The following is a 14171-nucleotide window of genomic DNA, read 5'->3' on the forward strand; positions in this document are numbered from 1 at the left end:
TGAGCCCCACATAGGGCTCTGTGCTGAGGGTGTGGAGCCTGCTTGGGATTCTGTCTCTCCTTCTCTCTGCCCCTCCCCACTTGTACACACGCGCGTGCTCTCTCTCTCTCAAAATAAATAAGTAAACTTTAAGAAAAAGAATATAAATTCCAAGCACTAAGAAGACCCCACATCCTCAGAGCCTAACTTATAGTAGGTGATCATAACACCTGTCCAATGGATGAACGAATGGAGTAACAAAGAGAAGGTGAAACCCAGTAAAGGTAAGTAGGGTGGCTCCCTTGGCATCCATGGCCTTTGCAGCTCCTCCAACACAGAATCTGGCCTTGGTCATCAGACTGGCTTTGCCCAATGGGCCAGGAGCAAAAGGCGGTGCCACCAGAGACTTGAACGGTCCCTGTGCATTGGAGCTTGTTTTCTTTTGCTGCTTTTAAGAACCCTGAGCGCATCTGATCACAGGACTCAGTTTGCCTGCTCAGTGATAAGAAATACAAGATCCAGTCACCCTGTCACCCCAGCAGATGGCCAGCTAAGCACAGAAGACGAGTGAGTGCAGCAAGACCAGGCACAAGACCTGCCACCTAGGTGAAGGCACGTATAAAGGCACAGAAGCGTGGAATAGCATGGAATAGCAGGGAACAGTAAGTCATTTGTTACGCCTAGATTAGAGATCCCATGTAGGGGAAAGGGAGCTCTTATGAAAGGTCTTACATGCTAAACTGAAAAACTTGATTTTATCCTGAGAGCCATCGATTTTTATTGACGGATTAAGCAGGGGCAAACAAAGTGTGTAGCAGCGACCCCAAAATTAAAATCTCTAGTGACTCCAACACTTAATACTCAGAGCACCGGCAGAGTTGAGTAACCAGGAGAGACAGAGAAGGGAGCTCCGGGAAGTAGGAGGAGAATTAGAACAGGTTGGTGACTTGGAAGTCAAAAGGAGAGCATCTTAAGAATTAAGGGAGGCTCATTAGTAACACACTGGCGTGCAGTCAAGTGAGAGAACTGGAAACCAGTTTCGCATCTGAAGGCTTCCGATGACCTAGGTAAGAGCTGTGTCTGTGAGATGTAAAGCTGGAAGGCAAGTAGAGTAACCTGGAGAAGGGGAAGGAAGGAGAGAAAGCAGGCTCTGATTGCTCTCCGGAGGGCTAACATTTAAGGTAGGAGGACCAGAGGCACTTGCATGAAGAGGAAGGGAAGGAATGAGTAAGAAAAGGAGGCATGGACATGTTTATAGCAAGAGGGCACAGGGACCTCGGTGATACCCTTTAGTCTGAGGACAGGTAGGGACTTTGTGCGTTAGCAACCTAAGTTGATAACAGTAGAAGCCTCAGTGGAATGAACTTCAGATTCAGTTTTATTACACATTTGTTGATCACTTACTGACTGCCAGGAAAGTGACAGGCAAATTTATACACAATTTATATGCAAGGCTTATCACATTTGATTCCTTAATGCTAGAATGTGTTTTGCAGCTTGGAAGAAGTAAGTTTCTAATCAATCAAGGGGAAATGTCTCCTTTATGGTGAAAATTAATGGCAGAACATGTAATGCAAAGTGGAAACATAAAGTCACTGAACTCATTTGGGACAGTGGCTGTCCATCTAGTTAATGTGGACGTCATGGAAGTTATTCAATTGCCTTAAGTATTAGCTTCCTAAGGCTGTTGGAACCAAGTAACATAAAGTGGATGGCTTAAAGATATTAATTCCCTCACATGAGTTCTGCAGGCTGAAAGTCCAAAATCGTGGTGTTGGTGAGACCATGCTCCCTCTCTGAGTCAGGAGAATCTTCCCTTCTTCTCCCTAAATTCTGGTGGCAGCCATCCTCCTCTGATGTTCTTTGGATTCCAGCTATATCACTCCATTCTCTGTTTCTGTCACCACAAGGCATTCTCCTTGTGTGTCTGTGTCAAAATTTCCCTCTTCTTAGGACACAAGTCATAATGAATTAATGACCTAATGACCTCATCTTAACTTGATTACATCCGCAAAGACCCCATTTTACAAGTAAGGTCACGTGCACAGGAATTGTGGGTGAGGGTTTCAACATCTTTTGGGAGCAGAGGACCTAGTTCAACCCATAATGCATTCTTGTCTGGAAAAGGTAAACTCATTGCCTATTTCATAGGCAGAATACCAGCAAAAATGACTTTTACTAAGATGCAACAGAGAGTTTTTAAGGGTTTCATTAGAAAACATAAAGAAATAGAAGGCATCCAAACTGATAAGCAAGAACTAAAATTCTCACTAATTACAGATGATTTGATACTATACATAGAAAACTCTAAAGACTCCACCGAAGACGCTACTAGAACTGATAAATGAATTCAGTAAAGTTTCAGGAGACAAAATCAATGTACAGACACCTGCTGCATTCCTATAACTAATAATGAAGCAGCAGAAAGCGAATTTAAGAAAACTATCCCATTTACAATTGCACCAACAATAGTAATACACCTAAGAACAAACTGAACCAGAGAAGTGAAAGACCAGTACTCCGAAAACTGTAAAACACTGATAAAAGACATTCAAGGCAACACAAAGAAATGGAAACACATTCCACCAATATGGGACCACGAAAGACCTCAAAGCAATCTTGAGAAAAAAAAACTGGAAGTATTACGATTCCAGATTTCAAGTTATATTACAAAGTGACAGTAACCAAAACAGTATGGTACTGGCATAAAAATAGACACAGATCAATGGAATAGAACAGAAAACTCAGGAAACCCACAACTATATAGTCAATTAATCTTTGACAAAGCAAGAAAGAATATTCAATGGGAAAAAAGCAGTCTCTTCAGCAAATAGTATCGGGAAAACTGGACAACCACATGCTAAAGAATGAAACCGGACCATGCTTTCTTTCATCATTCACAGAAAGAAACTCAAAATGGATTAAAGACCCAAATGTGAGACCTGAAGCCATAAAAATCCCAGAAGAGAGCACAGGCAGCAATTTCTCTGACATTGGCCATAGTGACACTTTTCTAGATATGTTTCCAGAGGCAAGGGAAACAAAAGCAAAAATAAACTATTAGGACAACATCAAAATAAGTCTCCGCCCAGCAAAAGAAATAATCAACAAAACTTAAAGGCAGACTACAGAATGGGAGAAGATATTTGCAAATGACATATCCGATAAAGGGTTAGTATCCAAAATATATAAAGAACTGATACAACTCAACATCTAAAAAATAACCCAATTAAAAAATGGGCAGAAGACATGAACAGACATTTCTCCAAAGAAGACCTACGGATGGCCAACAGACACATGAAAAGATGCTCAACATCACTGATCATCAGGGAAATACAAATCAAAACTACAATGAGATATCACCTTATACCTGTCAGAATGGCTGAAATCAACAACACAGGAAACAACAGGTCAGGCAGAGATGTGAAGAAAGGGGAACCCTCTTGCACTGTTGGTGGGAATGCAAACTGGTGCAGCCACTGTGGAAAACAGTGTGGAGGTTCCTCAAAAATTTAAAAATAGAACTACAGTAATTGCACTACTGGGTATTTACCTGCAAAATACAAAAACACTAATTCAAAGGGATACATGCACCCTTATGTTTATTGCAGCATTATTTGCAATAGTCAAACAGTCTACTGGCTGATGAATAAAGAAGATGTGATATCACATCTTCTTTATCTATTCATCTCTCTCTCTATATATATATATACATACATGCATGTATATATACACACATGTATATATGTGTATACATACATGTATGCATATATTTTCATACATGTATATATACACATATATGTATTGTATGTGTTATATTATTATATATTATATTATATGTATTATATGTGTTATATTATTATATATTATATATTGTATATTGTATATTATATTATATGTATATATATGTATTATATACATATACATACATACATACATACATATATGTATATATATACGTGTGTGTGTGTGTGTGTGTATACACACACACACACACACACACACACACACACAGGAATACTACTCAGCCATAAAAAGAATGAAATTGAAACCTTGCCATTTGCAATAACATGGATGGAGCTAGAGAGTATAAAACTAAGTGAAATAAGTCAGTCAGAGAAAAACAAATATCATATGATTTCACTCATATGTGGAATTTTTTCTTGTCTTTTTTTAAAATGTAAGCTCCACGCCCAATGTGGGGCCTGAACTCATGACCCTGAGTTAGAGTCGCATGCTATATACCTCCTGAACCAGTCAGGCGCCCCTCATATATGGAATTTAAGAAATAAACCAGGGGCACATGAGTGGTTCAGTTGGTTAAGCATCTGAGTCTTGATTTCCACTCAGGTCATGAGCTCATGGTTGGTGAGTTCAAGCCCCACTTTGGGCTTTGTGCTGACAGCTCAGAGGCTGGAGCCTGCTTCAGTTTCTGGCTCTAAAAGGCCCCCCGCCTTTTAAGAATAAATAAACATTAAAAAATTTTAAAAAGGTATTCTTTTTAAATATATTTACAAATATAATATATATAATATATATTTATATATTTCTTTTATATTCATAAATATCTTAATGCACACTTTTGGTGTATGAGACAATGATAATTGTGGCCATAAATTTACAAGACAAAATGTTCTTAGAACAGCATAAGGTGAAGCTGAAAGGTCTTTGGTTCAGAAACACAAAGAAAACTGGTTTGAACACTTAGGACTTTTTTGGTGAGGGGAGAAGGAAGTACAATGGTTTGTAGTGAGTCTATGATCTAGTATACCCTATGCTCCATGATAAATAAAATTTCAAACGAGAGACCAGAAAGACATAATGCGCAAGATAAGATAAACATTTCTCTGGTAAAGACATGTGAAGCAATGAACCGGGTTGTTATGGATCGAATTGTGTCTCCCTGAAAGATGGTGAAGTCCTAGTACCTGTGAGTGTGAACGTAATTGGAAATAAGGTCATGTAGACGATCAAGTCAAAATGAGGTCTTCAGGGTGGGCCCTAATGCAATATGTCTGTGTCTTTATGAAAAGGAGAAATTTGGACACAGATACAGACACACCCAGAGGGAAGGCAATGTGAAGACATAGGGGAAATGCCATTGCCAAGCCGAGGAACACTCGAGGTTACCGGAAGCTCAGAGAGAGGCATGGAACAGGTTCTCCCTCGCCTCCCTCACAGCTGTCAGAGGACACGCCCCTGCTAACACCTTGATTTCAAACTTCTATCATCCAGAACTGTGAGACAATAACATTTGTGTAGTTTAAATCACCCAGTTTGCTGTACTTTGTTACAGCAGCCCTAGGAAATTGACACAGGGGCTGAAACCACAGGCCTATGGGCTCTGGCTGCAGGATTTCATGACAGCCGGGAATAGAGCTCCTTTTTTTTTTTTTTTTTTTTTTAAGCTTATTCATTTATTTTGAGAGAGAGAGAGAGAGAGAGAGAGAAAACATGAGCAGGGGAGGGTAGAGAGAGAGAGAATCCCAAGTAGGTTTCACACTGTCAGTATGGAGCCCAATGTGGGGCTCAAAAGCACGAAATGTGAGATCACGGCCTGAGCGGAAATCAAGAGTTAGATGCTTAACCCACTGAGCCACTCAGACGCCCCAGAGCTCCTGTATGGTCAAAAAGACTAAATGTGCTCCATGTTGGGTAAAAGAAGAAATTCACTCCTCAAAGGCAGTAGCTTGAATGAAAGGATACTGTGGGAGGAAAAAAAACCCCCAGAAAAATAGTTTCTAATCTGGGGCTATGGCTTTATAGAAAGCTCTGGGCCTAGAGAGGCTCAAAGGCAAAAACTACTTCACACAGAGGAACTGAACCAAGCCACCCGATGGCTTGGAGGCTTCAAGACCCTAATGTCACAGTGGCACAGGCAACCCCCAAACTTAGAAGAACTGGTTTTGGACTAGGAGTGAGACTAGCATAGTGGAAGCAGGCACAGAGCTGTACTCAGGTGGGGAGAGAAAGAAAGGAAAAGAAAATTAAAGAAAAGAAAAGAGAAGAAAAGAAAAGAGAAGAGAAGAGAAAAACAAAAGAAAAGAGAGAAAGACAGAGGGAGGGAGGAAGGAGGAAGGAAATGAGCCTGAAAACCAAAGTTCCAAAATAAACAAAAGAATAGAATGCTTGTAAAGACAATAGCAAGATAAGCTGTGAGAACATGAATTCACTCCAGATAAATTTTAGTTGATAACATAGTCCGACAAAAACTTTGAAATATGTGTATCACAGAAATAATTGATAGTGTCCATTAAAAAAATTATGATACAAAATAGGCCAGAACAAAATACACAAAAACATATAAATATACATAAATATATACATGAAAAGAAAAGAAATAGAGCTTGTAATTTTTTTGACATTGACCATGGCAACATTTTTCTAGATATGTCTCCTGAGGCAAGGGAAACAAAAGCAACAATAAACTATTGGGACTACTCCAAAATAAAACGCAACAGTGAAGGAAACCAACGAAAACAAAGGCAACCTACTGAATGGGAGAAGATATTTGCAAATGATACATCTGACAAGGGGTTCATATCCAAAATACATAAAGAACTTACACAATTTAATGCCACAAAACCCTAAATACTCTGATCAAAAATGGGCAGAGGACCTGAATACACATTTTTCCATAGAAGGCATATATATGGCCAACTGGCACATGAAAATATGTTCAACATCACTAATCATCAGGGAAATGCAAGTCAAAACAGCAGTGAGACACATGTGAGTGGCTAAAATCAAAATGACTAGAAATAACAAGTGTGGGTGAAGATGTGGAGAAAAAGAAACCTTGTGCACGGTTAGTGGAAATTGTTGGGGAAGCCGCTGTGGAAAACAGTATGGAGGTTCCTCAAAATATTAAAAATAGAAATACCATATGATCCAGTAATCCCACTCCTGGGTATTTACCAAAGAAAATAAAAACACTAATTCAAAAAGATATATGCACCCCTATGTTTACTGCAACATTATTTATAATAGCCAAGATATGGAAGCAACCCACGTGTCCATTGATAGGTATGGTAAGTGGGTAAGGAAGATGTTATTTATATAAATATACACATACATATTTTTAATGTTTTTATTTATTTTTTAAGAGAGAGAGAACAAGTGGGGGAGGGGCAGAGAGAGGGGGACCGAGGACCTGAAGCGGGCTCTGCACTGACAGGCCGACAACAGCGAGCCCGAGGCGGGGCTTGAGCTCACAAACCGTGAGATCGTGACCTGTGCTGAAGTCAGACGCTCAATTGACTGAGCCACCCAGGAACCCATACCATATATACACATATATATATATACCATATATTTACAAATACATATACATATATGGTGTATATAATGAATATATATGCCATATATTTACATATAGATATACACATATGGTATATATAATGAATATATATATATGTATATGTTTATGTATATATATGTATATATATGGTATATATAATGAAATATCACTCGGCCATCAAAAAAGATGAGATCTTGACATTTGTGCCGACATGGATGGACCTAGAGGGCATTATGCTGAGTGAAATAAAGCAGACAGAGAAAGACAAAATGATTTCACTTACATGTGGAGTCTGAAAACCAAAATAAAGGAAAAAAATGAAATAAAAGCAGAATCAGACCTATAAATACAGAGAACAGACTGATGGCTGCCAGAGGCAAAGGAGGTGGGGAAATGAGCAGAATGGGTGAAGGGGAGTGGGGAGGTCCAGGCTTCCAGTTATGGAAAAAATAAGTCACAGAGATAGAAAGTACAGCATAGAGAATATAATTAATTCTTGTAATATATTGCAATATATTGCAATAGTGACACTTCAAAATTTGTCCTATTAAGAGAGAAACAAGAGAAGGGTGTCCCTGACTTCTCTGTTCAGCATCATAGTGACAATCCTAGCCAGTGCAATAAGAAAAAGAAAAAATAGGGGCGCCTGGGTGGCTCAGTCGGTGAAGCGTCTGAGTCTTGGTTTCTGCTCAGGTCATGATCTCAGGGTTCATGAGTTCGAGCTCCCTGTAGGGCTCTGTGCTGACAGTTTGGAACCTGCTTGGGATTCGTGCTTTCTGCCCCTCTCCCTCCCCCACTCGCGCTCACTCTCTCTCTCTCTCTCAAAATAAATAAACATTTTAAAAAGTTAAAAATATAAAAATAAAAAAGGAAAGAAAAAGTAATCGCTATATGAAGATCGGAAGGCACAAGTTTTTAAAATTATAGATGTGATTGTCTAAACAGACACGCTAAGAGACTTTCAGACAAGCTATTAGAATCAACAGAGTTCAGTTTCCTCAGTTTCCAAACTTGGGGTCCCTCCAGTTGAAAGTAATACTCATACGATATCTATTGCACCCCAAGATATCATTTCAAGCCCACTGAAGGGTGTACTTGATATGCCCACAAATTTGCATGAATCTATACACAATATCTTGTAACATTTTGTCATTTCTGTAACAGAACCACTCCTAAATTTAAAAATTAATCCCCACTGTCTCTGCACTAATTAAACCCTTTCTCAATACTTCGTTACCACCACAGAGGCTTATATGGTTTATAAGGCCTCGTAACTAACAGGCAGGCAGCTAAGGTGTGGGATAAAATAATGTTCACGAGATCCAGGGAGGCTGCTGAATTCCAACTCGTGGTCCAACGCGTGACTAACGGTGTGCACCAGAAAGCGTTCTTGTCTCACACTTTATACTTTTGGAGAGCTCTACCTATCAGTTTGGGGCACAATTACGAATGTGTGTAATGGCATTTGTTAAATGAAACATTGCCCACATATACTTAAAAGCATCACCAGACCAAGTTAATACAAGACAGTTCTGATGCCAAATTAATAAAGTACTTTCAGAATATGTATTAGTCTTCACCCTCTTTTCTACTCCATTCCAACTCAAAGTTTTATGATCTTACAAATTCAAAGTAACTTGCCGGCTTACTCATTTCAAAGATTAACACTGTGTTTTCAAAGGATGGATTACCTTTCATTTTCCTTTTTCACATTTTTCAATCCCCCTCTAACCCATGGACAGAGCCTCAGTAACACAGAGAACCTCTGATTTTTGTGATAAGTTCTCTAACCCAACTGGTCATCTTGACTCTTTTCTATGCTACTGAGAATTCATGGTATTTGGGAAGGTGTTTTAAGAGACAAACCGCTGATCGTCCAGGCTTTAATTATCATCTAATCTCCTAAATCCCAGACCTTGAGTAGAACATATCTCTAGAACATAGGTATGAAGAGCAAGCAAGATTCCTAAGGAAAGGTTGTTGAGAATCAGCCCAAATCTTAAAGGTAAGGATCACATACATAACTTGGAAATAGACCATTTGAATAATAGGTAATTGGTGACAATAGGAAAATAGTAGAGAAGCTTCGTTGCAGTGACATCATTAACATTTACAGACCCCTTAACATATTATGTTTAATAAATCAGCTTAGTCCTGGCATTAACTCATATTGATGGACTAATTCCTTCTTCTAACATTTTTTAATAGCCACAATGGCTATCAATTACACGGTAAATGATGTTATATATTGTTTATGCATATATGTAGTGTATGTAGTAATATTACAAAATATGCATTTGAACATGAATTTGAAAACCTTACTAAATTATATTAATTATAGTTACACTCTAGAAGCAATATATAAAATAATGCTAACATTATGTCTGAAATTTCTTTTGCTTTTCATTTTTTTATGTAAGTTCCAACTTCTTACGTGATTTGTAAAGTTATTTTTGTGTTTACAACAAAAACAGGAGTCACTGAACTCCACTCTCAATGAACATGTATCTTTACAAGTTGGTGGAAAACACATTTAGAAAAAAAATACTTTTCGAGTCCAGAGCTTCAAAGGATGAAAAGAAAGATTTTTGAATTATTTCAAATATATTACAATTGTTCCACTATTCTTTAAAAGCCTTTAAAATCACCTCTTCAATATGTCTTCCTTGAAAGTCTCAGAGAATGAACAAAACAATGTAATCTAGGTTTAAATTTGGGTGTCTCCTGTGTTTCAGATATTTATGTTTGAGCTTTCTCTTGCTGACAAGCCACTTAAAGGGTCAGTGTTACTTTGAGGTTTTATCTATGAGATTCGTGTCTTTGGGGCTCATTAAGAACATTTCCAAAGATTACAATGTCAATAGCACCTAATTACTGGGCTGTGAGAAAGGTCTTCTTGAGTACATAAAATCTGTGGCAGTCCACAGTATACAATGGGCAGTTCAGATCCCAAATTTTATCACCGCTAAGTAGCAAACAAATTAATAATGTTACCTGGGCTCTCTTGGGATAATTACTACTGCGTAAAAACTGCTTTGAAATTTTGCAGATAGTATCATACCTCATTTTTTATTCTCTTATATTGACAAAAATGTATTTCTCTCTCTGTTTTTTTAGCGATCTCTTTTTCTATGTCACATGAATGATTCTCTTTCGTTCTCTTTAGAATTTTTTGGATTAAAACTTGCCACAACACAAAAAGTTATTTTCAAGCTGCTTAGAAGAGATGTGTCCCCTGATATAACATCGTTTTAAACTATACTTTATGTTTAATGTCACCGTTTTCAAAATGCCTACTGTGTACTTTGATACGAATGGTCAATTTTATTCTTATGCTCCCGGCTGGTAGAAAGGTAATTACTGAAGAATTAGAGGAGAGACTAGTTCTTTTAAATCACCAGAGTAACCTCGTGCTGAGGACATTATGACTCGTGTGATGGGCTAAAAGGTAGGTTCGCGGACTTTACTTGGGGAACTTGGGGATAATTTGGTCAATAGCTCAGGAGGAAAGGTAAGGAGAGGGGTTCGCTAGGCACATGGCGTGTATCTCGTGTAATCCTCATTGCAAAGCCATGAGGCGGGGTCACCATCCCATGGTACAGAGCAGAGGGAATTGAGATGATGTCAGTAAGCGAGCGGTTGGAGCTGGAATGTGAACTGAAGTCTGTTGGCCTCCATGGCTTCTCTCTAACGTCCCTCATTTCCCCGTTGTGTGTGGTTGAGAACGGGGCTCATATCACGCATACATTTTGAGGTCAGTCAATATAATTGGATGGTGACAAGCCAGGGCTCTGGGGCCACACTGTCTGGGTTTGAATCCAGCTGTGCCACCTGTTGTGGTACAACTCTGGTAGCCTACTAAAACTCTCTGTATCCCACTGTCTCCTCTGTAGACCGGGGGAAAGCAAGAATGCCAACCTCCTAGGGCTTTGTGAGGACTAGAGCTAAAACGTGAAAGACATTTACAACAGCGCCTACTTCCACTAAATGTTAGCCATACACAAGTATTAAAAGTACCTTGTGGTGCGAAAGTACGATCTAATAACCTCTCGGGTTCTCTGATGGAACACTGAGGATGCTGTTAACATGGAGGCTAAGTATTCAGTAAGTATTTAGAATATTAATATTTGATTTGCATGTTCTAAAAAATGGAACTCGATACAGCACTGACTTTAAAGAGTTTGATTTGGGGGTCTGTCACCAGACAGGTTACAGTAATCCCCCATGCTATAGAAAATCATAATGTAACTAAACAGCTCTTTAATAATGTATTTGTGAATTTGTGCTCGAAAATACTAGAAATGTACTAAACTATTTCCTGGGGGCCTGAAGGGAGTAACCTGTGTGCTAGTGAGATTCATTGACTCTCTGAATTAGCAAATTTAGAATTCAGTTTTCCTCCTGGCATTCATTTATTCATTTCCATTCATTACAAATAGAAAACGTATTTCTATGTGCACCTGGGTGGCTCAGTCGGTTAAGCGTCCGATTTCGGCTCGAGTCATGATCTTGAGGTTCACGAGTTTCAGCCCCGCATAGGGCTCTGTGCTGACAGCTCAGAGCCCGGAGCCTGCTTCGGATTCTGTGTCTCCCTCTCCGCCCCTCCCCTTGCTCGCACTCTGTCTCTGTCTTTGAATCTCTCTCAAAAACAAACATTAACAAAAAATTTAGAAAAAAAAAAAAAGAATATGTATTTCTAGTAAATTTTGGATTAACTGGAATCCACTTAACAAGAGACTTTTATTAACTGGATTATCTCCCCACGCTATCTTCAAAGGGAACAACGCGGCATGTCAAAGTTGTATCAGAGATTGAGTAGAAAGCAATTTCGGGGGTTTTGTCCAGAGATGTTTGGTGTGAACACGGTCACATACATCTCCAGTGCAATGCAGATAAACGTTCAGAATGATGGGAGAGCTTTGTGGAGTACCGCAAGATTGTGGGTCATAAAAAAGCATTTACATTCGATTTTATTTAGTAAAACAAAAGAGCAGGTTAATGAAGGGTGGAAATAACCCTGCATTTTCAGGGCTGAGGAAAGGGAGTGACAGCATTTGTTTTGGCCGGAGCTACCGTGTATTCGAGGTGGCCATCAAGGTTAATTTGTGCTACTTTGAATGGACCTTTGAAAAATGGAAAATCAATTTTGGATGCAAAAACGTCAACTGGATTTCTGGGGAATGGAATGTTGCTGTTAATTAAACTCTCTAATTAAAATGTCAGGCAACCCATAGGTTCCAAATTCGACAATCTAGATTTTTAGAATAAATCCTGAGAGCCTCTCTTACCCTAATACATTATGATGTTTCAGAAGTAACTTGCTGTGTGGGTTAGAATTTCCAACAACTCAACAGGTCCGATCTTATTTAATCTAAACTTATTTAACTTCAGATGCCTTTATAAAGGTTGCCACTCTGGGGCGCCTGGGTGGCTCAGTCGGTTAAGCGTCCAACTTTGGCTCAGGTCACGATGTCACAGTTTGTGAGTTGGAGCCCCATGTCGGGCTCTGTGCTGACAGCTCAGAGCCTGGAGCCCACTTAGGATTCTGTGTCTCCCTCTCTCTCTGCCCCTCCTCCATCTGTGTGCGTGCATAGGCATGTGCACGCACGCTGTCTCTCAAAGAAAGAAAGAAAGAAAGAAAGAAAGAAAGAAAGAAAGAAAAGATTGCCATTCTGCAAGCTAGCAGCTGCATGGCATAGAGTCTGGTGTTCCTATAATGTAAACGGCAGCCCGGGAAGCAAACAGCTCTATGATTGTTGGAAGATTTCTCTGTACCCAGGGCAGGTACATCTAGAACAGACACTACCTACAATATAAGCACTAAAGAAAAAGCCTCTCTGTTGCATGGAAACCCAGAAGAAAGGTTCCCCTCTGCTAAAGCACAATGTAGGTTTCAAAAAGCAGATTTTAAAATTAGGGCCCAGGATTTAAAACCTCTTATCCCACACTTCTCCCTTGCATAAATATTCACTATAGAAGTCTACTTTTAAACATTCCCAGACAGAAAAACAGAAATTACTGACACCCTTTGGTTATCATCAGCAAACTAACAGAATTCAAGAGAATAATGTCAGATTTTGTTCGCCTAACTTGTTTGTTAGAGAATAGGAAGCATGGTTATTTCCTAAAGACCTCCAGAAGCCTATGGACAAAACATACTTCTGGTTCCAAAAGAATTCAGTTTGAAGCCCCGTCAGGACCCATGGGACATAAAGTATGCTAGAAATAGACATACTTTTCTTCTGGTTCTTAAAATGGACAAATGGGAATTCAACACGAGCTTCAGGCTTGTGATAGTTTAATAAAATAGAAAAGGATCTCAACTGAGACCACTTCCCGTTTTGAAGTGTGATTAAATTCATTTTCAGTTAGCAGGGATTGATATTCAGAAATGCGTATTAGCATTCTTTTATTCAGCATATCCAAGTATTCGTTTCATAAACTGGCGGAAGAAAGCATCCACCCAGAATTCCAAACGCCTCGCGATAACAACGAGAAGGAAATCTCAATCTAGACTAAGTGCCCGTTCTGCGTGTGAACTGTTGTTTCCAACAATAATGATACTTACCTTTTGGTGACGGGGGAAAATATGTCTGATCACTGACTACATCCGTGTCCTTGTTGTCTAGCTGCAGGTAAACGAAAAGGTTTCATTACTGAGGGTGGATAATAGCAACTGATTAAATGTTTAACAGAGAAAAAATAATCTACCTACCACAGGTGTATGATCGCTTGAAGAGGAAGTACGGTCTGTTATCAGGTTCATTTTAGACTCCACAAATAAAGGTTTTAATTTCTGAAAGGCACAGAAGGTATGTTTTGTGTTTTCAAGAGGAAAGGATCATCAAGTCAAACGATGTACAACGTTCTTCGACCCTTAATTAACTAAGAT

The 14171-nt window shown here is 39.1% G+C and overlaps 1 protein-coding gene across 2 annotated transcripts in view; it reads right to left on the minus strand.

Annotated features, from left to right (window-relative positions):
• The window catches only part of CB4H10orf67 (chromosome B4 C10orf67 homolog), a 161576-nt gene that overhangs the window by 5129 nt on the left and 142276 nt on the right, over positions 1-14171 (minus strand). For both annotated transcript variants that reach the window (XM_060659160.3, XM_060659159.3), the window contains 2 exons: positions 13995-14075; positions 13848-13908 (listed from right to left, as the gene is read on the minus strand). In XM_060659160.3, coding sequence (XP_060515143.1) covers positions 13848-13908; positions 13995-14075 — 142 coding nt within the window. The remainder of the gene's footprint in view (positions 1-13847; positions 13909-13994; positions 14076-14171) is intronic.

The sequence above is a fragment of the Panthera onca genome, chromosome B4, assembly GCF_046562875.1.
Source record: "Panthera onca isolate mPanOnc1 chromosome B4, mPanOnc1 haplotype 2, whole genome shotgun sequence".
Lineage (NCBI taxonomy): Eukaryota > Metazoa > Chordata > Mammalia > Carnivora > Felidae > Panthera > Panthera onca.